The 26,523-nt window shown below is 34.8% G+C and overlaps 1 protein-coding gene across 1 annotated transcript; it reads left to right on the plus strand.

The window, feature by feature from the left end:
- Positions 1–1,966: 1,966 nt before the first annotated feature.
- On the plus strand, positions 1,967–14,316 carry LOC129277379 (uncharacterized). Its single transcript, XM_064110017.1, has 8 exons — positions 1,967–1,974; positions 6,596–6,750; positions 7,291–7,446; positions 8,718–8,991; positions 9,587–9,701; positions 10,458–10,529; positions 11,148–11,251; positions 12,850–14,316. Exons 1-8 carry the CDS (start codon positions 1,967–1,969, stop codon positions 12,977–12,979), a joined length of 1,014 nt encoding a protein of 337 aa, XP_063966087.1. The 3' UTR covers positions 12,980–14,316.
- Positions 14,317–26,523: the final 12,207 nt, after the last annotated feature.

The following is a 26,523-nucleotide window of genomic DNA, read 5'->3' on the forward strand; positions in this document are numbered from 1 at the left end:
CATTTTGTAAATTTCTTTATTTGATCATATATATCAACAAAACGGATTATCAATAATCAATGATATTTACATCAAATAAACTTTAGAATAATGGTCAAATGTCACTCTCATCAAAAGTCATGCAAAGGTCATGACGCGTGACAAAGTTAAAAATTGCTCAAAATTGTCTAAAATTTATTTTGGATACGTTTCAGGTCATTTTGACCATATCAAGATTTTGCGCGAGGGCACGTATGCACGCGCGTTTTCGTGCATAATGGCGTTACGCAGCAAAAAATCGCTGTTTTTTCTATGTGTATCCATTAATGATATAATTCTAATAAAATTGATACCTCGATCAGCTCCCTATGATCATTAAATATGGAATTAGCACCCACTAAAGTTTGCAGCACACGTGTGCGCGAGCTCTTTCCATAGGATCTTTATGGGCAAAAACATGCCTATTGAACATTCACTGTAGCTCTTCAGAACGAACGGGGACCTCCAATTTATTTTTCATTTTTCGATAGAGTATGAATCATAGATATGATTTCATGTCTCATTTGACCCTCACTTATATCATGACGTCATCAAAATGGCGTTGGAACTCAAAATTTCCATTTTGCGTGTTATGACGACATAATAATTTTGCAAATTTGACTCTAACTCAATGAATATTGGTCAATTTTTGCCCAATTTTTGATATGTTGTAATTTAGGTCTTACTCTTTCTGAATTTTTCCTTTAATTTTCATTTAGAGAAAAGGATCATCCTGAAAAATGGCAATTTTTAGAAGCATGTCATTTTTGCTCACTTTGTGTGTAATCTCTATGGGAGATGACTTTTCCTCAAAAATGGATTCTACATTCCTCTATTTCGTTAGCTATATCTTCATTTTTTCTTGTCAGTTGTCCCTGAGCTTTTAGAATGTTGTAGCTGAGATTCTAAGCTTTTATGTGTAGTGCCTTCATTTTCCAATCAGATGCAGGGATCATGCTCATAATTTACTTGTAAAATTGGATTTGAGATTCTTGTATTTTGCATACGTGTAAAGTCTATGGAAAATATTGTAGCTCAATCAGTAAGGCTTGCATCTCATTGAGTCATGTGGGCACAGGTTCGAGTCCAACGGTGAACATGAATTTTTTTTTTTTTCTTTCTTTTTTTCTTTTTAATATCTCGAACATGATCTTTTATAACCATTCCAATGAATAAAAGTTAAAATATTGCAAATAAACCGATTATAATTACTTTTTTCATATTATATCTATCCTTCTAATCATATCTGTCTACCTACATGATATTTCTATCTATCTATCTATCTGTCTGTCTCTATCTCTCTATCTATCTTTTTTTATCTATCTACATGTATCTATCTTATATCTATCTGTTTGAATATGTCAGTATATCTGTCTATCTATCCTTTTATCTTTCAATCTATCTATTTATCTGTTTGAATAATTATGTATGTTTATTTGTCTTTCTATCTATCTTATATCTATTAAATCTGTTTAATATGTTACTCTTTCTGTCTATCTGTCTATCTATAAATGAATTGATTTTATTTTATTCATATATATATACATCATTTTCAACATTACATAATATTCATATTAGTGTAATCATTCATATTATATATATATACATGAGTGGAGCATCATAAGCTCTATGAGCTTGAGAACGATGTTCCAAGAAAAATACAAAGATACATAATTATACATTGGCTAAAAGAATATATTCAATGATGCGAACATCAAATAAGAGTTAAAAGGAGAGCAAGAGAGATAGAGTAAGGGGTGAAAAACAGAGTGGGAAAGGGAGAACTGAATAGAAAGAGAGAAACATGAAGAGAGTACTAACAATATACAAATTACAAGACATCATGTTTTGATAACGAAGACTCGTTGGTGAGGTATTTTGTTTGTATAATAATCACAAACAATAGCAAAAAAATTATTACATATGTGTGGTGGTATATTATGTAACCATGCTATGGTAATACAACATATATGACCTTATTATCAGCCTTGTGTTTCATATTTTGAAAGAAGGAAATTTAAACTTGCCTCTTAAAGGAATTTTTCGTTGGGCACGAACGAATATAAATAGAAAGAGAATTCCAAATATCAGGGCCAGTATGTCGAATAGATCTATGGGCAAGAGCTGTTCTTGGGTTTTCTAAATGAATATTTGTAGAGGTTCGGATTGGGAAATTATGAATAGATGTATTTAAACAGAACATTATTAAAAGGTTGTCTGGAAGTTCGCGGATTTGGAATCTGTACATGAAAAGAGCAATTTGAAGGTAATGAATGTCATGTATGGTTAGGGTTCTCAGCTTATGGAACAATGGGTTCGAATGAGCTCGATAGTCTGAGTTTGTACAAATACGAACAGCTTTTTTCTGAAGAAGAAATAAAGAGTTGATTTTTGTTTTTTGACAAGCCCATACAACATTACAATATGAAATATAAGGCAGTATATAGTAAATAATGTTTGGCAAGGAATAAATGATCTGACCTTATATGATACACCGACTCCACGTGATACAGAAGTAACAATATTAGCTATATGTGTATTCCAGTTGAATTTATCATCGACAGTTATACCTAAAAACTTTGTTTCTTTCTGATTGATTTTCATATTATCAATAAAAATATCAAAGGACCGAATATTAATATTGGAGCGTTGATTTTTAAAGTATATATAATTTGTCTGTTTTACATTTAAGATAACTTGTTACTTCTGAACCACGTGGAGACTTTGGGTAGTTCTGTATTAATAGTTTCAATAAGATAAAGAAGGTCATGGTGAGAAAAAAATAAATTTGTGTCATCTGCAAATAAAATGAATTGAAGTAATGAAGATGAATTACAAATATCATTTATATATATAAGAAACAACAAAGGACCAAGGATTGAACCTTGGGGAATTCCACATTTGATAGGTAAAATATTTGAGTTGAAATTATTATAAGATATGTATTGTTCTCGGTCTGAAAGATAATTAGAGAACCACGAGAGGGGGGTTCCAACGTATACCATAATATTTCAATTTTTCCAGTAATATAGAATGATTGTGTCAAAAGCCTTACTTATATCCATAAATACACCAAGTACATGTTCTTTCCTAGAAAGAGAAGCCGAGATTTTATCACAAAGTTCAATAAGTGCTATATCTGATGAACTGTTTTTTCTGAAACCATATTGAGAAGAGGCTAGTAAATTATTTGACATTAAAAAACTATACAATCTATTATAAACAACTCTTTCAACGATCTTGGAAAAGCTTGTAAGAATAGATATGGGTCTGTAATTACTCATTAAAGAAGGATCATCTTTTTTATATATAGGAATAACCTTTGCAAGTTTCATTTTGCTTGGAAAAACTCCTGTGCTTAATGACTAATTTACAATATGTGTAAGTGGTGATGCGATATTCAAAATGATTTTCTTCCAAAGATTATTACTGACTTCATCATGACTTATCAAATCACTGGATTTAAATGAATTTACTATCTGAATAATTTCAATGATTGTTGTAGGGGTGAAAAATAAGGAAGAATCACATGGTGTTGTTAAGAATTGTTTAAAATCAACAGTAGTATTCTGTATTTTTTAAGCTTGCTCAGGCTCTATATTTACAAAAATGAATTAAAAGCATTTGCAATATCGCTAGGTTGTTCATATACTTTATTTTCATGAGAAAACCTACTTGTAGGAATAAAAACTTTTGATCTACAAAGAATATCATTAATTACTTTCCAAGTTGTGGATATATTACCATTATTGTTTTCTATTTTTCTTCCGTAATATGTTTTTTTCGACAATCTAATATTAAAGAGATGTTAATTTATTACGATAAGTTTTATATCTATTGATATTATTCATAGTAGGATATTTTATACAAGCCTTATAATATTCATTTCTTGTTTTTATAGAATTCATCATTCCCATTGTTATCCAGGGTTTATTTGGCCGATTTCGTCTGTAAAGTTTAGTTTTCGTTTTGGGAATATGTTTGTCAAAGTAGTAATTAAATCTTAACATAAAGGTATTAAAAGCCTGTTCCGCACTTTGTTCTGAAATTACATTCTGCCAATTCTCTAATCAAGATCTGAATTAAGGTTGGAAATGTTATCAGGAGTATATTTACGTATTAATTTGGTGTCCCTTCTTTTGTACCGTGATCTATTACGCTGGCTAATTTCACAAAAGATAGTAAAAACGGGTAAATAGTCAGAGATATCTGAATATAAAGTGCCTGAAGAAATCATATCACAATCAATATTCGTAAAAATGTTATCAATGAGGGTAGCTGTTTGTGTTGTTATTCTAGTTGCTTTATCTACGAGAGGTTCAAGTGAATTTGAATAAAGAGTATTAACAAGTTGAAAAGGTATTTGCTCGTTTGACAATAAATCAATATTAAAGTCCCCTAACATATGAATAGTTTTACCCTCTCTACAGATGTATGAAAGTAAGCTCTAGTCTTGAAAGACAAAGAATTATGTATATATATACATTGCAACACCACCTCCTTTCCCATGTGTTCTATTATTTGTAAGAAATTCATAACCGTCAATATATTGAATATCGAAGGAGATAAATTATGAAGCCATGTTTCTGTAATCCCAATTACTGAGAAAGAATGATTGAGAGTGGATAGAAATGTATCAAATGATTCAAAGTTCTTAGACTACGGATGTTCAAGTTTAAAATACTAAAATTGTTACAATTTCTGAATTTATTTGAAAATTCATCAGGTAAGTAGTAATCACATGTATTTGCATGGTTTATACCTTTATCAACATTGTCATCCAAGTTCATAGGAAGATATACACAATATAACATAAGCAACGAGTCTGCACGATTCAAATAAAAAAAAAGTAAGCATTAAACATCTTGTCTTGAATTAAATAGTAGAGTAGAATATTGAACAGAAAATAAAATACAAACAAGGTAAGGCTGGCCAGATGCCGGAGGTGGGGACTAATATTTGTCTTATAAAAGACTGGGTAAGACAAATCTAATAAGACGCAATAGTCGTCGATCATCGACTCTCCATATGTCACATCAATGAAAACAAAATAATTGACCCTTGGTCATAAAAAAAAGGAAATAAAATATATATATACATGGCTAGTTTGGCTATGGAATCATTTACAATATACATTCATTCTCTTCCATAATATGTTTTAGCATGAAAGCAGAAAGAAGATGAGGCAAATGAGCCAGAAATGGAAAGAAAGAATTGACATCAGTGTAAAATTTGATTTTTTTTTTTTGCTGTTGAGAGTTTACTCTTTTGAACAATTACACACATAAAAAAGGACACATATAAAAGGACTGACATTTGGTTATCAATTGATATGCTTAAAATGATAAGGGACAGATCACGTGGTTCATCGTCATCATCGTAACCCATGACGCTATAGTTACTTCACAACAAACATGACAACATGTTTGTTGATCGAATATATCGATCTATTTTCTATCTGTCTGTCTATAGATCTATCCACCTAACTATTTATCTATCTGTCTGTCTATCTGTGTGTGTACCTAAGTATCTATCTGTCTCTGAATCTATACGTATATCAAATATAATATAATCAATGTTATCATATTTGTCATCATTATCATTCTATCTTTATCTATCTATCTATTTGTCTATCTGTCTGTCTATCTATCTATCTATATATCAATATATTCACCCGACAAAGGAAATTATAATTGGTATAGTGTCGAAAATCTGTCTATCTGACGGTCAATCGGATCGGGGTCGCCCTAGCCACTAACCCGTCTCTGTGGTCTAGTGGTTAAGGCACCGGCGTTCAAAGCTGGGGGCCCGGGTTCGATTCCCGGCAGGGACATTTTTTCCAAAGGGTAGATAGCTCTGGGGAACCTTGATTTAAGCTACGCCTACCATTGTTCTCTTCATCCATTTCTTTACAATATCTATATATCAATATATAATATATCTGTCTATCTATCTTCTATTAATCTATCCACCTATCATTTATCTCTCCCTCCATCTATCTATTTATTTATCTTTCTTATGTATCTGTTTAAATGTGTAGGTATATCTGTCTGTCTATATATCTTTCAATCTATCTACTCATTTGTTTAAATAATTGTTTATCTATGACAGACCACCTAATTCGTCCGCATGAAGAATTAAAATCTAGCTTATACATTTTTCTTTTGAGTTGAAATGAGTCAAAGCCCGAAGGGTGTCTAGCACTGTGGGAAAAATTGAACAAAATCGTGGACTTTTCAAGCGTTATTTGTGTTATGAAGAATAACTATGGTAATTATCTGCAGGTTGCATAAGATTAATCTTCATAGTTCATATGCACTCACATTCAGCATAATTACATGTATGACAAACCCGGATGAAATGTTTATACTGAATATTTATATGTAGTCCCATACATACATTTCTGTGCGCTGTGAATGCAACGTGCGACACACTTGTATAGCATTATCTGCTCATATTGGTGATTCCAAAATCTCAAAATAGCCAACACCTGTTTACATCCTATTTGGACTTTTATTTTAACGTAATACTGATCGTTTCCTGTTATTAACGTGTACCCTTCTTCTTTCCTTTCCAGTGATAACATCCTGTGCAGTGCTGGAGCTAGCCAAGGACTGAACTTTCTCTCGACCCACTTCTTCAAGAAAGGGGATCTAGTCTTTGTAGAAGACCCCACATACTTCCTTGCCCTTACGGCATTCCGGCATGACCAGCAGCTTAATGTTGTAGCAGGTTGGTAACTGTTATCATTATGGATCAGAGGTGTTACACAAAGGGTTCATTTTAACTTCATATTTGAAGTATGTTTTAACCCTAATAGTCCCAGGGTATTTATATTCTTGTTAGTCCCTATGTTGCATTATACTCCCCCCCCCCCCCTTGCCCCTTTGAGATCTTAGCAATGGAGCTCGTGATCAGAACGAAGGCTTGCATGACAGCGCAAAATTTGATAGTCATGTAATTTTTTATGCAAACTTTTCAATAATAATGATGTTGCTCAAGCACTTCAGCCATGATACTGTCAATCCTAGCAATGGTCTGTATTAGTTCTTTCCTTGACCCTTACACTAGAGAAGTTGATTAATATCTCAAACCTCTGAGCAATATTCAATGATATCTAAAGACTAAGGTGTTATTAGTACAAGATTTTAGAAGAAAAATCATCCTGACAAAATTAATTCCACTTGTAAAGTGTCAAACACACATTTGTTAGTTGAAGTTATGTTAAGTCCAACGTATTCGACTGATATCCTTCTTTTTCTCACTCTGCAGTTGCTAAGGAAGATGATGGCATAGATACGTATGATCTAGAGGAGAAGCTTTCAGAACATCTTGGAGATCGACCAGCAGAAGATAAAAGACAGTTTCGTAGCTTACTCTACCTCATACCATGCTTCCACAATCCAACTGGGTCATGTACATCTATAGGTAATAATTAATATGACCGATGGAGAGGGTAAGGGGGAGAGTTGATGGTGGTGGTGGTGGGGGGTAGTGATGGTGGTGTTTGAGGTGATGGTGGAGGTGATGGTGGAGGTGGTGGAGGTGGTGGAGGTGGTGGTGGTACTGGTGGTGGTGGTGGTAATGATGGAGATGGTGGTGGTAGTGGTGGTGGTGGTGGTGGTGGTGGTGATGGTGGTGGTGGTGATGGAGATGGTGGTGGTGGTAATGATGGAGATGGTAGTGGTGGTGGAAGTGGTGGTTGTAATGATGGAGATGGTAGTGGTGGAGGAAGTGGTGCGGTGGTTGTTAGAAGGTGGAGGCAAAGAAGAGAGGAAGAGGACAGTAAGGAGGATGAGAATGGAGAAGAAGGGGGCGAGTAGGGTGAGAAGGTGAAAAAAGTGCAGGAGGAATAAGGAAAAGAAGCTAAATGATAATGACAGAAGAAGGAGGATATGTTGGTAGAGTGGGAGGATGAGGAGAACAAAGATGACGGGAAAGACTGGAAAAGGAAGGTGTTACGAAAGAGCATAAAAGGAGGTGGTAGGAAAAGGAGGAGCAGAAGTATAATGTAGGATTGAGAATAGGAGTAGGTGGAGAAAAGGAAAAAATGAAACATGGATGGAGAACTAGGACCATTAGAATGTAGAGGAGTAGGAGGAGGACAATGAAGGATTGCAATGAAAAAATTATAATGAGGATGCTGTCTTCCATAGGAAGTTCAATTGTCAGTTGAAATATGAATGGCCTTGGTCAACTTGTTAAAAGTCTGTGCCACGTCTTTTTGCAGAATTTTCAAATAAAGTTGTAATGCAATTTACCATAACAGCTTTTCTACCTTTCCCATCGCTCATCAACTTATCTATGATGAAAGGGGAGCATTGGTATTAGTGAAAAGCCACTTGCGGTTTCTGCACACAAAAAAATGTGGCTCTGACTTTTGATAAGGTGCCTTATTGATTATGTTATTGGTGATGATGGTGATGACGATGATATTTATGATGAAACAAAGCATTTTATGATTTCATTCATTTTAGTACAGATTTAGAATAGATATGAAATAAAGATATACAGAAATCCTAACATTCAAGTACGTATATGTTTCAGGATTACAATCCTTTGCTTATATTCTACTTCAATTTCATCAAAGAAATTAGTTTTCCTCTACTTTTTAAAATAATAATATGGCAGTATGTACTGCATCAAAACACAGTGGGATTAATAGAACTAATTTGCAAATCTTTTGCTTTTCCTCACAGAAAAACTGAAGAAAATAGTTAAAATAGCTCGGAAGTATGACTTACTTGTGGTTTGCGATGATGTCTACAATATGTTGTCTTGGCAACCGGCTGATGAAGGCAGTCCCAGGAAATTCAAATCTCCGCCTCGACTCTTCGCCTACGACAACCCCGCCGATTGCGACTTCAAGGGCAACGTGGTATCCAACGGCAGTGTGTCCAAGTTCCTTGCACCCGGACTGAGGCTGGGATGGATCGAGACTTCAGATCGCATCATTGACCTCATCATGAAGAAGTAAGTATGCCCATGGAGTAAAACCACACTGATGCATTCATTGCTCCCTCTTATGGTGAGATTCAGAAAGAGAGTACCATGATGTGGACCCATGATGCAACATTACCACTTTTCCCATTTTCTTTTGCATCATCAAACATTTTTCGAATTTTGAAAACTGCGTAAAGATGTATAAAGTTGCAGTGAAGTTTGCATCGGTCAGCCCTTTATACAAGTACTGTATGTCAAATAATATTAAATAGAAGCAAGTTTTAAGACCAGAGTGAAATAATAGTGAAAAGAGTGAAATATGACTAAAGTCAAGCTGGAGTGCCGATTTAGACATGATATTTAATAATCTCATTGATGATCATTCGGTATATTGTGTCCTGTTGGCATGATTTTACTGAAACTGAGGATTTATGTGACTTGTAGTCAAACATAAATCTTTATGAATTTGAAGAGCTTTTATTGATTAAAAGTGAAGTGCTGTGGGTCAATTAATGATAAAATGATGATCAATGTTATAACGGTGATGATGATGTGGATGATGGAAGGTTTCTTGTACCAATATCAACTAAACATATTTTGATTTGCTTTTTCTGTTAAATTACAGTCAATACTTGGACAGCGGTGGATCGTTCAATCATTTAACAGGAGGAATTGTGGGTACAATGCTAAAGATGGGACTCGTCGATAAACATCTAGACTATGTGTGCAATCATTTTAAGGTAATGCTTTCTCCTTGGGATTGAACTCTAAGTTATTGTGTTGTTTTAGGCATTTGATTATGCATCGAACTGACCATTAAAGGCCAGTTTTCCAAATAAGTTTATTTTGTGAAGGTAAAATTAGATGAGCGTAAAAGTTTATCAAATTCTGATGGCACTAAAATCAGGAAAAATAATGTTGATTAAACTCCTTTCTTTTTTCTGGCTCCTGAGCACATAGAAATTTAACACGAACATTGTAAGACATTTGTTTGATGTGTCAAAACATTTAATGTCAGGATAATGGCATATTTGTTAGGGCAATGAACAGGGAAATTATGGATTGTACTATTTATTTTTTTCCATGAAACTAAAGTTAAACCATCAGTGGTATTCATCATCTCCATTGTTTTGATTTAGTTGTCGAATTCATTAGTTTTTATTCCTTTTGTTCTCCTATATTTATTGATTTACTTCTACTTGAAAGAATTTTTTTATTTTCCTGGTCTCACATCAATTTGCTGCACATGCGTTAAAGGCCATTAAACAGAAATCTTTTGTGTAGCAGATTTTTACATAGGACTGTACTGAACTCAGTTGGTAGCTTTCTCTTATGACCAAACGTGCTATTCATATTTGGAATGAAAAAATTATACCACGTAATCATATAGCATTTTTACTTGTTCGCCTTTCTGTCCTCTTTTTTTATTGTATATGTTCACCTCATCTGCCCTGCTTGAGCCTGTAATGTAAACAAATGTTTGTTTCTTTTCACAGGCAAACGTAGATGCCATGGCAAAGATTTTCAGAGAGGAAATGCCACCAGGAGTTAAATTCAACACACCAGAGGTATGTGTATAAAAGAATTTATCTTGGGAGATGTGAAAATGGAGGGGTCGGGCTTAGGACTACACCCCTCCCCCCCCCCAACATGTGATCAAAAATAGTAATCTCAGGGGACATGGAATGGGAGGCGTGGGGGTAGGGACTATATCCCGTCTCCCCATGTTAACTGATTCATCCCAGGGGATGTAGGATTGGATGGGTGGGGCTTGTGATTGCACCCCTCCCCCATATGAACATGGAATTGGGAGGGGGTGGCTACGGACTCCCCCCCCCCCCCATTTCCCTTGTAGTAAAAGCAATTCAATTATGGGTTGAAATAACATAGGCTGTACAATACCCTTTTTTAAGGTTGCGCCATAAATAAATGTGGCACAAGGCGAGAGATCATGTCCATTGTAAGCGAAGAGTTACTTTCTGCCTGCCTCCCTCTAATTGTTGCTCATTTTGTTGAGTAGTCTCTATACCCAGGCTTTAACTTTGTTTTTGTTTTTATTATCTATAAAAGATAAATGATACAAGACTTGTGTTATTATATTAGCTAGCTAGCATTGCATATAGAAATTCTTTTGATGCATTTTCCTCTGTGTAATTTTGTTTTATTCCCCCCCCCCCCCACATCAGGGTGGGTATTTCTTCTGGGTTGAGCTCCCAAAGAGTGTGGATATCACCAAACTATCAACTCTCTGCAAAGAAAAATATAAAATCAACTTTGCCCCAGGTCGCAAGTAAGTACTAAAATTTGAAAAGACTACCTGATTTCCAGGTAACTCTGCTTTTTTTTTGGGGGGGACCACAGATACATGTATCTGTTTGATTTAGGAGAAATTTGACTAAGAAGAGGTATATAACACATGTTTTGAATAATCTAATCTAAAAACTTGCTTCAAATTCAGAAAGTATTTTGATTTATGGATAGTTGACTTGGCAGAGTTACCTGAATTTCCACATTAATTATAAAACAAAAGAAGGCAGTACATGAATGGTAAAGCAGTTACATTTTTAATATATGGTAGGGGGTCCTAAAAGCTACGCGGGTCCTAAAGCTACGCACCACTCCAATGCGCATGCAATTTCAATTGCAAAATGCGCACTCTGTGTGTGGAGCTAGTGACTGCAGTGTGACGAACGATTCCTATTCAGTTTTTGTACAGAGGCTGCAATAAATCGCTAAATACAGAGAAAACCAGCGACTGTTTGGAATTTTGGAGTTATATTCACTTTGATTTCATATTTTCCTATAAGAATATGAACATTATTTAGAAGTTTAGAGACAGGAAATACTTTTTCTTTGCATGATAAATTGAGTGCATAGCTTTAGGACCCCTCTATATCGGGCGGCGAAATCAAGAGGTGTTTGGAAAACACGGCGGGATTTTCGTATTAGTGAGTTTTGTGATATTTTCTTTTTGGTTATGAATCTTTACAATATTTAACACAAATTTGTGAAAGATGATTTGTTAGAATATTAAAATTGGCATAGTTTTTATCGTTTGTAAACAAAGTGCGTAGCTTTAGGTCCCCCCATCATATACTTATAAAATTTCTTATACAAAATTATGTATCACTTATAATATATATCTATATGTCATTTTTTTGTAATTTCCACAATTGAACCAATACTTTAAAGCCTGTTTTTGTTCTGTCAAATCAGGTACAGATCCAGAGTTAGACTATTACGGGGTGCAAACTTGTCTGAAACATTTGACAAGCCAAAGAAAGAGGTCATCGCTTATTTTACCTGGTGCACAATGAAGGCATTCCATGGAGTGCACCGTTATATTTTCAAATTTTACGGGGTGCTCTCGCACCTTCCACCCCCCCCCCCCCTTTGATCCGTGCCTGTAAATCCTCCCAAATGAGTTTGTCACCATTCTAGTTATAAGTCATTAAGCTGCTGTGGTGTGGACTGTGGGTGACATGAAATCAAACTATATTTTATAGGATTTATTTTGTAAGTTTACATGAAAAGTCATGATTTAATGCTTAAATTGTAACTGTTTGATTCTGAAGATATCAATAAATCAATGATTGTTTCAATCTGATATTTTTTACCACTGTTTAAAAATTACTTTAGGTGTACTTATCATTAGATGAAAATTCGACAAAAACAGATAGCCTTCCATATTCTATTAAATTTCAATTCAGTTCTATTCATTTTATATTATTGTTATTATATACTTTCTATTATGTTATTCCACGTTTTCGAAACCTCCTCCCATTGAACTGCTTCAGTCGTGCTCAAATCATATCCACGATTTCTCCCTGATTGAATGTCACACTGTCTCTCTCTTAACGAACCCATATTTTCTCTTCTTTTTTTCAGCTTTTCTTCGAACCCCAAGTTTGAGAAATGCATCAGATTGTCTTTCAGCTACTACCCTAAGGAGAGACTAGCGGATGGCGCAAAGAGATTATGCCAAGCCGTCAAAGAGGTGATAGGGCAAACATCCTAGAACCATACCCAGCTGATAGAGAGATTTGTGCCACCTGGTTGGTGTTTCATAAAGCTGTTCGTAAAGTTACGCATGACTGGAACATGTTCTTAGGTCCTAAATCAATTGCATAGGGATATCACAGAGCACAAGAGAGGATCACCAGTCGTGCGTAAAATCATTCGTATCTTACGAACAGCTTTGTGAAACACCCACAAGGGCCCTGTCTAACAAACGGTTGTGATGGATCCAATCAACATCAACTAGTATGGAAATCCATCATTGCCATAACCTTTCCTACAAACAATTTGCACAATGTCCTTTGTAAACAAAGAGGAACACACTGAATTATCAAGACAACAATGAATGTATGAGTATACTTACTTCATCATCTTGAAAACATATAGAATAAACATGCATTTTAAATGTAAGCGTTGCTGGCTTGCCATAGTTGAGGTTGATCGGATCAGTCTTAACTCTTTGTAAGATGGGATCCAGGAATTGTTATTGTGTAGCCATGGTGGTCATGTTTTGACTCTTACTTTTGGTGTACTTGTGGTGGTTGGGTTAAGAGATAACTTTAGTTCTTGTGAAGAAAGAAAATGCATGTACTTGTTTCTTATGATCTTTTAACATCATTTCAAGTATAGTTAGTAAGGTGTAGTGCATGGGTGGCTTTTCAATTGCTCTCATATTGGAAATGTGGCATGAAGAATATATATGTAAACCTTCATCGGCAATATCCATGTAGACCCATATATTTATTTCCGTGCAGTCACTGCCTTTCAGCTACCTTTTGGGGAAAGTGAGCAGGCTTATCATTTTGACACTCCATATCTCACTCTCAACCTTCAAATTTACATCTAATCTAACTCTTGAAACAGTCCCCATTGTTCTTTTAAACGACACCAATTCAGAACTTAAATTTCCCTTTAAGGCCAGTTGGAATTAAGATTAAACGTTGTGTTTAAGTGCCTTACTTCATCCACAGTTGAAGTTAAGGTATGTGATTGATCAACGACTCTTTAACTGCTCGTGTCACCCAAGCATTATCTTAGAATTATCTTCCATTCAAGACTTTAATGTGTCGTTGCCTATTACAAATATATTTTTATCAAATACTTTTTTATGTAGTTATATTCCACTGAATTATGACGAATGTAACACTCGTTTATGCTTAGAAATCGTTTCTTAAAGGGATGGTCCAGGCTGAAAGTATTTATAGCTTAATAAATAAAGTATAATTCACTGAGCAAAATGCCGAAAATTCCATCAAAATCCGATAACAAATAACAAAGTTATTGAATTTTAAAGTTTAGCAATATTTTGTGAAAACAGTCGTCATGAATATTCATTAGGTAGGCTGATGATGTCACATCCCCACTTGTTCTTTTGTATTTTGTTATATGAAATTAGGTTTATTCAAATTTTTTCCTCCAAGAACTAGATAAATTGGATTGACAACTTATTTAGTGCATTAGATATTATTGCTGCAACTTATTTCATTATAAGGGAGACATATTATTCACACAAGTATGAAATAGTGAAAAAATTATGATTTTATGTAATAACATAAGAAAACGGAAAGTGGGGATGTGACATCATCAGCCCACCTAATGAATATTCATGACGATTGTTTTCAAAAAGTATTGCTAAACTTTAAAGGGATCGTTTAACTTTGTGAGCAGCTGATTAAAAAAATTCTCAAACTGAGTTGAAACGTGCGTATGAGTGCCTGTATTTGTCCTAAAAAACCCTGAAACGGACCACAATATAGGATGAAAAACTCTAATTTAGATACAAGTAGCAATTTATTAACCTGATTTTGAGAACCGTCTAGTAGACGGGTTCCGCTTATGACCAGTTTTCTCCAATTCAAAAAGTCCGTTGGCTATTTTGACTGCCTTCTGTTGTGTGTATCTCCTATACACACACTATTAGCTGCACTGTACATTCAGTGTATACCTTGTACACACTGTATGTAGGTCATGCTGTGTTCATCTAGAATCAATGTGTTGTGGTGCACAGATTCCCTGTATACACATAGTCATTGAAACCAACTCCCAATTATTTCAAACTTTGGTTTACATCTCCAAGGTTTTAAAATTGATCCTGTAAATATAATACTTTGAAACTTTTGGGATGGTATTTTTACACTATAAGCCTAATGTTTAGCCCATTTTCAGGAACCAAAAGGAGAATTTTTTAAATCAGAACAAAGTGAAATGATCACTTTAAACTTCAATAACTTTATTATTTGTGATCCGATTTTGATGAAATTTTTGACATTTTGCTCAGTGAATTCTACTCTATATATTAAGATATAAATATTTTCAGCCCGGACCATCCCTTTAAGTGTCAGTAAAATTTACAGATTTATCACTCTAACTTTTAACAATTATTGCTATTACTTTGGATATTTGTATATTTTTTTACTTCAATCATCAATATAAACAGATTATATTACTGAAATAATTTACATTACATTATTTGCCATGATTTATGCTTAGAAATCGTTTCTTAAGTGTCAGTAAAATTTACAGATTTATCACTCTTACTTTTAACAATTATTGTTATTACTTTGGATATTTGTATATTTTTTTACTTCAATCATCAATATAAACAGATTATATTACTGAAATAATTTACATTACATTATTTGCCATGATTTATGCTTAGAAATCGTTTCTTAAGTGTCAGTAAAGTCAGTGGAGGAGCCGTGGTGTAGTGGTTCTGACTCTCGCCTTGTAAACAGAGGGTCGTGTGTTCGAATCCCACCGCGGTCTGGCGTCCTTTGGCAAGGCGTTAATCCACACTTTGCCACTCTCGACCCAGGTGCTAAATGGGTACCCGGTAGGATGTGAAAGTCATTGTAGCTTGTCCAGTACTGTGTGCGCCTCACCGGCGACTGACTGGAATACTCCCCAGGGAGTGGAGGATGTGCACACATTGTGTGCGGGAATGACTGATTGAATCCGATGACCGGGGTAATAATATATCTGTAAAGCGCTTAGACACGTCGTTCCGATGTATTAAGCGCTATATAAAAAACGGATTATTATTATTATTAAAATTTACACATTTATCACTCTTACTTTTAACAATTATTGTTATTACTTTGGATATTTGTATATTTTTTTACTTCAATCATCAATATAAACAGATTATATTACTGAAATAATTTACATTACATTATTTGCCATGATTTACAATTTCTTGCTGAATTTTAGAATTATTTTTTTGTCTGTGCATGTCTATGTATATTGTTAATATGATACTATCTATTCATAATTAGCATACAATGTTGTATGAACTGTCAAGGAAAATGTTTGAAATGGCAAGCCTTTTCACAAGTTCATTGTTACCTCATAATTGATTCCTTGTGGGAATGGTCAAGCACTTGTACTATAATAACTGCATGTAACCCCCCCCCCTTCAGTGTAATCTTTACAGTTTCGTGTATGGGCTCCAACAAAATGCGAAAACAGCAGTAACGCTGGCCAATGACAAAGACGGAGGGTTGCCATAAAAATATATATATTTTATACACTGCCCAACAATGTTGATAAGTTTTTCTGAGCAGGTAGTCTTTATAGGCAGGTTCGTGTAATACATGTTTCAATGTGGAATACCATTCCACAGGAACCAAACTTGTGTTTATAGACAGGTGGTCCTTCTATACAGATGGTTTTTAAAGCAGGATTGACTGTATTTCTGGGTGGGGCAGAGCGGGGTAGGGATATACTTGTCTGCTCATGGAAAGTGGGTGAATGTCGTTTCTTGATAACTTCATATATTACAGCTACGCACAAATATTTTTTCATGATATCGATAAGCTTGAAACGTAACGGTGGACTCATGAAAAACAGTGTATCTAACCATGGTAACAGGCGTCAATTTGGCGCACTGTGAGAAAAGTGCGCATCAGCATTGGACATTTTTTATACACACGCCCGATACGCGGTAAATTAAGCGTAATTTATACAGGAAATCTGCATAAACCATGGACTCAACCATGGGGTTTCAAAACCACCTTTATGAATTTGGGCCAATATGCTTTTGTGACTATATGTTAGTCAACAATGAGGGCAGTATGTAGACTTGATCAATTACTCTTTCTCTTTTAATTTCCTCTTTTACTTGGTTATCATGTTGCAAGTTCTGTCACTACACTGCTGCCCGGATATGATCATGCATTTGAAACTGCAGAATTCCGTAACGTGTTATTCACATGAAATGTTAATAGCAATAAATTTATTTTGAAGTCTCCTAATAAAGTCCTTTGAGGGTATATTCATTACAAAACTCACTTGTTTCATACATACACACATACATACAATTATGCATCATGAAGGTGACTTCAATGGATAATTGTACACAGGATATGCATAGAGTGTTTAAGTGGAAGTTCACCCTGATGAAAAGTTGATTGTAAACTAGAAAGAAAAAAATAATTAAAAATATTGGTGAGGATTTGAGGAAATGCACTATACGACCGTTATTATAATTTTTAGTGTTTTATTTGTGAAGTCATGCATGATGTGCTGCCCTATATGTTATCTGAAATGCAATAAATTTCAACTTTTTTTAGAGGTTTGGGATGATTTTTTTTTCATTTTAGAAGCGGATGTGACGAGATAATAATACACGTATAAGTCTTGAGGACAGACTAGTGAAGTTAGTGATGGCCACGGGCACTAGCGTACCTACGGGGGGGGGGGCAGAGGGGGCAGACTGCCCCCCCCCCCTGACGAGTCACAACCACTGAACTAGAAATACGTATTTCTAGTTCAGTGGTAACAACCCACGCATTTGACATATCCCTGCCCCCCCTGACGAGTCTTGAAGACCTTTTTTTTTTTTTTTTGCTTGTCAATTTTTTTTCTGGTACGAAATCCTTTGTGGTTGAAGACCTTTTTTTTTGCTTGTCAATTTTTTTGGCGGACGAATTTGCCCCCCCCCCCCCCCCCTGTGGAAAATCCTAAGTACGCCACTGGCCACGGGTGAACAACGGACCAGGGGGCCGTTTCATAAAGCTGTTCGTAAGTTAAGAGCGACTTAACAACGACTGGTGAACCTTTCTTACGCGCTTAACCATCGCCATTTACCACAAGCCCCACAAGAAAGGATCAGTCGTTCTTAAAGTCGCTCTTAACTTACGAACAGCTTTATGAAACACACACCTGTTATGTTAGTCGGACGTCATGTGTACATTTGTAAATAAACTGTGTTTTAAACCATTTGACACGGCGTGGTTTGTTTTCTAGGAGTTCATGAGTTTCTGAATGGAGATCAGGATCCTAGGATGGTACGTGGGAGCTGTGGAGGAATCAGCCCACGTAACAGCCGGTGTGAAATGTTTCTATTGATATACTGAAAGGTACAATAAAACCATTTTCCAATTTTCTGAGAAAATGACATTTTATTGATTTTTTATTATACGATATGTACGATAGCTGCTCACATGTGATGTGACCTCACAAAATTGAAAAATTAAAATTCTTAAAACTTTTTAAATCTGATAGATTTTTCCTCAAACCTTCACCATTCATTATTTCTTCAGCTATTTTCAGAAACTTTTTGTCGGGGTGAACTTCCCCTTTAAAATATGGGCTTTGTGTTGTGTGCTGAAGAGTATGGAGGAAACTGGTCAGTGGTTTATCTGCATACGCACTTTGTTCTATCAAGCGCCTATGAGGCGCCGAATGTACCAATATTATATAGAACAATTATTTGTTATATAATCATTATTTATTAAATAATAACTATTATTGATATATAATTTACATTTTATTTGTAAATAACTACTATTATATAAAATATCATTTCTAATTATTTATATATAATTCCAAGTAATACTTCATTATTTGTAAATAATAATAGTTCGACAATATTGGTACATTCGGCGCCTCATAAGCGCCCCCCCCCCCCCCCCTCGCACTAGTCTGCTATGCAGACTCTGAATTGCTCGTGAAGTGGGATCTGCAGCTGGTTTGCGAAGCAAACCAGCCTGAAAGGGCGAGCGAAGCGAGCCATTTCAGAGTTAGCCTCTTGTCGAGGCCCTGTCGGCTGCTTTCCGAGCGAACATGGCAAAGCAAGGGAGAGAGCGAAGCAGAGCGCCGCGAGACAGGGCCTCTGGACATCTGACCCGAATTTCACCGACTTTCTTTTGTTTTTTATTGTTTTTACCAATTCACCGACCAAAAACTGGTCGGTGAAAATCATCCAATGAGAGCGCGGGCTGCTATGACGTCATATTGAATATTCATGAGCTCATCTTGAATGGCGACCCGTGGATTCTTGGCGAAGAATGACGACGAAATATCAAAGAGCATTGAATATGCCTCTAAAATGCTGAATATTGACCGATTTAAGGATTTGCAAGTCGATAAAATTAACTCTGCACTGAAAGGACGAGATGATTTTGTAAATCTACCCACAGGATATGGAAAAAATGTTATCTTTCATGCGATTCCACCGGTCGAACCGGGGCGTCGATTATCGATCTCCGCTGTGCAGTGCAGTGAGGGAAGCTGGGGTGGAGTTGCTGGGAGTTGACTCGAGTCTGACCAGCGGCTGAGCAGTATCTCCCGGGAAGTTTCGGGGCGGTGATGGGTCTGTTACGGCCAGTAGTAGTAGTAGTAGTAGCAGTAGTAGTAGTAGTAGTAGTAGTAGTAGTAGTAGTAGTAGTAGTACCACTACTTGTAGCATTTTGCAGGTTATATCCCCTTTAGTGTCCCGCAATTAAATGAATCCCCTGCAGAATAATGGACTACTATACTATATAGTATTCCGAACCCAAAACGAAACAGCTCTGACATTTCATTGGTTTACTCGGTGACCAGTAATATCATGACTCATGTATATTCATTAGGAAGACGTTCCTCATGAATATATAATTCAGTTCAGATGTCAAGAGGCCCTGGCTCACGCCAGGCCTAATTCGCTTCGCGAATTAGGGAATCCCTCGCTTCGCTCGGGAAGCAGCCACCAGGGCCTCGACAAGAGGCTATTTCAGAGTCTGCTTCTTCTTTGGAAATCTTGTTCCCACGGTCAAAATAAGTCCCACCCACCCAAAATTTCAGAGAGCTTTCATTGGATAACTTCATCTGTCTGTAAACCAAATTTTATTACCACTGAGGAGTATAGATAATCCCCTACTTCAACCACAGAGCCATGAGCAGGGTTATTATGTAATACCCTCGCTCAGGCCATCAGACAGTGTTTACATATGACATTCCACTGAGCAGCTGCATGTATGGCCAAAACCTTGCTCCATGGCCCAAAATAGTGGATGGTTTTATCATAGCTCTATATATATATTCAATTCAATTCAATCTTTATTTCGCAAATAGGATAAAAATACAAGGAAACATCAAATAATGTGATTATATAATAAAAATAAATTGCGTGGCTTCCCATGAAGGTAATAAGAAACATGTGAGGCTCGCCAAAACATAGTAAAAACAAAACAAAACAGAATATCATATCATTATATCATGTATATAAAAAGGAGAAAAAAACACGAGTTGAGGGGGGTAGATACGTTACAAGTATGCATTGATATCATGTGTGAGAATTAATAATAATTTACTAGAAAATTTGAATACTGTTTTCTAAAAGAATATATAAATTGTGAATTAGTTATTATTTGGGGAATCTCATTCCATTGTTTGGGACCTACATAACTCAGCTTCGTGACTATAGACCTAATAGACCATAAATGAAATTTATTGGAAGAACAGGTATTATGGTTATGAACTTGATTATTGCATTGAAAAAGATCTGAAAACTACATGGGTAACAACTACCTCTTCTTGAACTTATAGATAAATATTGTGAGTTCTCGCTTATTAAAGAAAGGTGCGGATGGTGCTATTAGAATAGGTAATTATTCTTAAACATTTCTTTTGAATATTGAGTCCAATTTATATGAGGTTACATTGGTATTGCAATATTTTAAATAAGAGAAAATCATGGAATGGTATAAAGTTATCAGAGTTTTATGAAGCAAACTAAGCTTAAGTTTGTAAATTAAACCAGTATTCCTTAAAACATTTATCATATGGTACTTAAAACCCAAAATATCAAACTCAAAAACACCATTCTCATAAAATTCAGAACTTAAATATTAAATATGATAGTTTACAAAATGAAAATCTTAAATTTCACGATTGTAAGTTTGTAAACTATCATACTTTTAATCAAACAGGATAGCTATGTTTTATTTTGTTCCTGTTTGGAATTAACTTCTAACCATAGTTTCTTGATTGGACCTTGTATTTGTAGTCACTTCTCCATGCTACTGTATTCAACCTGTTTTACTGTTATGTTAGCTCAGTTTGATATTAATTAGCCTTAATTAGCCTTGTGTAAGTTGTCATGCCCAGCAACATTCGTTCACCTTTGTATTAAAAGTGTTTTTATGCCAGCCATAATGTATGTGATAATCAGGTACTTTCAAACTCAAAAGTATGCTGAATGAAAATGTTGGCAATTTTTTTATATAAACCTAAATCGGATCTATTTGATTTAAATCAGATTTTTTTAAATTTCAATCTGATTTTTTCTAACAAATTTTTTTTAACAAAGTGCAAACACCCAAAATATAACCCTTCACACTGACATCAATTTTAAAATTATGCATTTCACCACCAAAATTATTAACTATTTCATAATCAAATCCAGTCAAAATATAATTTATAGAAAATATTAAAGCCATAAAGAAGCTGACATTTTCTGCTGTGTCTAAAGTACATGTAGAGAGCTTCTACTTATTGGTTCAAAGGAACTGTCTTGGTACAGCTAATGCTGCAAACATGCAAAGTTGGTGCTCATTTTGAAAGCTCTTGGTATTTAATGAGGATCAGTTTATTTGGAAGAATTCCATGACTCAGAGATTCAAGTTCTCCAAAGAGATATATTTTTTAAATTTTATTTTCAGGTCAAGGATTGAAGATCATACATGTTAAAGAAAACTGCATTTATCTTTTGTTTGTTTCAACCCCAAGTTGTTCTTTGAGCCACAGCACAGTTGGAACGACTGTTTCAAAGCATTGGCTTTCAAAGCTTTGACCGACTGCATTTATTTTTGTTTGTATCAACCTTAAAGGAATGGACCGGGCTGAATATATTCAGATCTAAATAAATAGAGTAAAATGATGAAAATTTCACCAAAATTGGATGACAAATAACAAAGTTATTGTATTTTAAAGTTTATCAGTATTTTGTGAAAACAGTTATATTTACATCGTCATGAATGTTCATTTGGTGGGTTGATGATGTCACATCCCCTCTTTCCTTTTTCTTATAACATGACATCATAATTGTTTCATTTTTTTTATACATGTGTAAATAATGTGTCTCCATTATGATGAAATAAGTTGCGGCAATAAATAACTAATGTACTTAATTAGTTGCCAATTCAATTGTTTTTAGTTCTTGGTAAATTCCTTTTTAATAAACCTAATTTCACATAATCATAATCAAAAGAACAAGTGGAGATATGCCATCATAAGCCCAACTAACGGATATTCATGAAGACATGCCTAGAAATGTTTTACCGGAATAATCGAAAAGAAATCTTTAAAATTCAATAACTTTGTTATTTGTTATCCGATTTTGATCAAATTTCAGTATTTTACTCTGTGAATTTTACTTTATTTATTGATACATGTATCATAATTTCTCCAGCCTGGACAATTCCTTTAAGTTCTTCTTTGAGCCATAGTTGGAACTATTTGACTGTTTCAAAGCATTGGCTTGCAAAGTTTTGACAAACTTGCAAGTTGATTTAAATGATTTCGTTTACAATAAACTGGAAAACTAGTATTTTAGCAGCAGTTTTGCTAAAATAAGAAAACGGGTTCCCTTATACTACTGTGCCGGCCTATTTATTTGAATACAGGAACATGTAAAGGAATAAAAATGTTAAAATATCGGTGTATTGGGTAAGCAGGGACGTTGCCGATTTTTACTTTTATTTTACTCAATTCAAAATATTCACTTAAAAATGTACAAACATAAATCATTTTGGCAAAGGGCACTAAAATGTATAGTTGTTATGATTTAGTCATGTTAGTGCCCTTTGCTAAGAACATTCATACATATTTTAAAATAAATGTACATGTACTTAATTACTGAACCTTTTTCAGTGAACTGGCTGAATGAAGCACAATCCTACTCAGAATGTCTGAACAGGCTTTTTCTAGTATAGGATCCATGGTTATAACCCATCCTGGCAAAAATATATCATGTTGAGATTCAGCCTAATAAGTTCAGAGTTCCTTTACTTTCTTGAAAACTGCCCTCTAAAACACTTTTGAATTTTGACACAAAGAAACAAGAAATTTGTTTTACTATTAACAAAGTCTACTCATACATACAAGTTGAGTAGGGGTCGCATATAATGTAGGCTACATGTTCATCTTTGGTTTTGCAAGATTGACTTGATATCATTGATTTGATTTCAATTGTTCTGAGTAGATATGAAGGATTTATTCCTGTTCTCATGATATAAAGTTGGTAAAATCTTTCTCTTTTTAATTTAAAAAGTAAAACTGCCACAAACAATAAAAAATCCCAAATAATTTGTACATGTTTTAATGGAAGTGATTTAAAGGAAAAGTCATGCACCCCAACAAAAAGCTGCTTTGAATAGTAAGAGAAAATCAGACAAGCATAACGCTGAAAATTTCATCAAAATCCGATCTAAAAGAAGAAAGTAATGACGTTTAAAATTTTTGCTTAATTTCACAAAACCGTGGTTATATGCAAATCCTTGTCGGTATGCAAATTAGGGCGATGACATCACTCATTTTTTGTTTGTATTTTATTATGTGAAATATGAAATATTTTTATGAAAAAAAATCATTCCTCCCTGACCATGTGGGATTACATTGTTTTAACATTTTGTAGTTCAAACAAGAGGGTCCTATTTGTTAAATTCGTAAAAATTGAAATGTTGTATAATTCAAACAGTAAAAATGCAAAAGCAATAGTGAGTGAGTGACATCATCGACTCTCTAATTTTCATATCACTGAATTGTCATTATAACTGGGGGCCGTTTCATAAAGCTGTTCACAAGTTAAGAGCGACTTAAAGAACGACTGGTGAACACTTCTTACGCGATAAACCATCGCCAATGTATATACAATTTACCACAAGAAAGGATCTCAAATCGTTCTTAAAGTCGCTCTTAACTTACGAACAGCTTTATAAAACACCCATCTGTTTTGTGAAAAATAAGCGAAACTTTAAAATGTTATCATAAACTATTTTACATCCGATTTTGATGTAGTTTCCAGCGTTATTCTTGTTTGATTTTTCTCTATGTTTATTCAATTAAACTCTTTTTTTCTGGGGTGGATATGACCTTTAAATCAATGATTTGAAAAAAATGATCACAGTGATTTAAATCGCGATTTAAATCGCGATTAAAATCAACGTGATTTAAATCAGCCAATCCTGCTGAATGAACTGAATATGAAAACAATTAGCTTTGTCAACACATGCAATGTCGATGCCAAAGATGTGAAAGTTGCATATTGGTATGCCCGGGAGCTACAGTATATGCCTTGATGCTTTACTCATTAGTGCAAACTGCTTACATGTACTATGCCCCATTGCTTTGAAGGATAATTATTTTGTTTCAAAATATTAATTTGTTGGATTTGAATTGTGGAAAGTATATAGGTAATTTTTTGTTGTTGTCTGTTAAATATGTGCTTACCAGTTATATTGGCTGTAGTGCACTAGCGTACCTACGGGGGGGGGGGGCAATCTGCTCCCCCCTGACGAGCCACAACCCATACAAAAGACATATCCCTGCCCCCCCCCCTGACGAGCTTGAAAGACCTTTATTGCCCCCCCCCCCCTGACAAACTTGAAGGCCTTTTTCTTTTTTTTTGCATGTCAATATTTTTTCTGGTACGAAAACCTTTATTTTCGATTGAGGACCTTTTCTTTCTTTTTTTTTTTTGCTTGTCAAATTTTTTGGCGGGCAAATTTTCCCCTCCTGTGGAAAATCCTAGGTACGCCACTGCTGTAGTGTACAGTGTATGCTACTTCTTCTAAAAAAAAATGCATTTCATAGGCGGATCCAGGGTGGGCCCGAGGTGTCCGGTGTGATGATGAACAGTGTATATTTCAGGGGCCGTGGAAATGGTTTTCAAAGTAGGGGGGTGGGGGCTGATGACGCAAAAAATCACAATCATATGGTCATTTTTACGAATATGTACACGGCTTTGAAAGTGGGGTCACCCCCCCCCCCCCGCTTCCGCGGCCCCTGTATTTCATGTGCAATGGGGATGTCTGAATCTCATCTGTAAATGAAATATATATAATTTATCTTTATTTGAAATTAGCCATAAAACAAAACATCAAAACATTCACAATAGGCTTAATGAAGAAGGAAACATTGAAGTCGAAAGAATAGAATTATAAAGAAAATGTGAAACTAAATGCTAATGGCAGGGCAAACAAAACTTAATTTATTAAGATGTAAGAAGAAGGAACGGAAAAGAAGAAAAGAGACAAAGAGAAAGAGAAGATAACAAGAAGGAAAGGAAGGGGAAGAAATAAAGAGGGTATAAGAAAGGAGAACAAGTCATATCTTATGTGAGTAGTACATAAGGTTAATGTTGCACGCTAAAATTTCATATAATTTCTTATTTTGTACTTTAGAAAACGGTTTGGTTCATTAAAGGTCAAGTCTACCTCAGAAAAATATTGATTTGAATCAATAGAGAAAGATCAGACAAGCACAATGCTGAATATTTCATCAAAATCGGATGTAAAATAAGAAAGTTATGACATTTCCAAGTTTCGCTTATTTTTAACAAAATAGTTATATGAACGAGCCAGTTACATCCAAATGAGAGAGTCGATGATGTCACTCACTCAATATTTCTTTTGTTTTTTATTGTTTGAATTACACAATATTTCAATTTTTACGAATTTGATGATTAGGACCTCTTTGCCTGAGGCATAACATGTTAAACGTGTTCAGGGAGGAATGAAACTTCATTTCACCATGACAATGACAAGAAAATAAAAATATTTCACATTTCATATAATAAAATACAAAAGAAATAGTGAGTGAGTGATGTCATCAGTTCCCTCATTTGCATACCGACCGAGATGTGCATATCAAACTGTTTTGTGAAATGAAGCGAAACTTTTAAATGTCATAACTTTCTTATTTTACATCCGATTTTGATGAAATTTTCAGTGTTATGCTTGTTGAATTTTTCTCTTTTTATTCAAATCAAGTTTTGTTGGGGTGGACTTGTCCTTTAATCAATCAGTTCCATTATATTGTAGAAATGATAAAGATACACGTAGGATGATAAATAACATTAAAAAAAACAGGACATTGGAGGAAAGGAAGAAGAATGAGAGAGCAAATGAAATAAAAATGAAAATAAAATTAGAAAAAATAAGAAAGGAGGATGAAGGGAAAGAATGAAAGAAAGAAAGAGAGAGAGAGAGAGAGAAAGAGATAAAAATGAAAAAAAGGAAGGAAAAAATGAATGAATGAAAGAAAGAAAAAGGAAGAAAGGAA

Source organism: Lytechinus pictus, chromosome 15 (assembly GCF_037042905.1).
Source record: "Lytechinus pictus isolate F3 Inbred chromosome 15, Lp3.0, whole genome shotgun sequence".
Taxonomy (NCBI): Eukaryota; Metazoa; Echinodermata; class Echinoidea; order Temnopleuroida; family Toxopneustidae; genus Lytechinus; species Lytechinus pictus.

Coding starts and splice junctions, on each gene's coding strand:
- LOC129277379 (XM_064110017.1), top strand. Junction 6,751..7,290: donor GCAGCTTAATGTTGTAGCAG/GTTGGTAACTGT, acceptor CTCACTCTGCAG/TTGCTAAGGAAGATGATGGC. Junction 11,252..12,849: donor AACTTTGCCCCAGGTCGCAA/GTAAGTACTAAA, acceptor TCTTTTTTTCAG/CTTTTCTTCGAACCCCAAGT.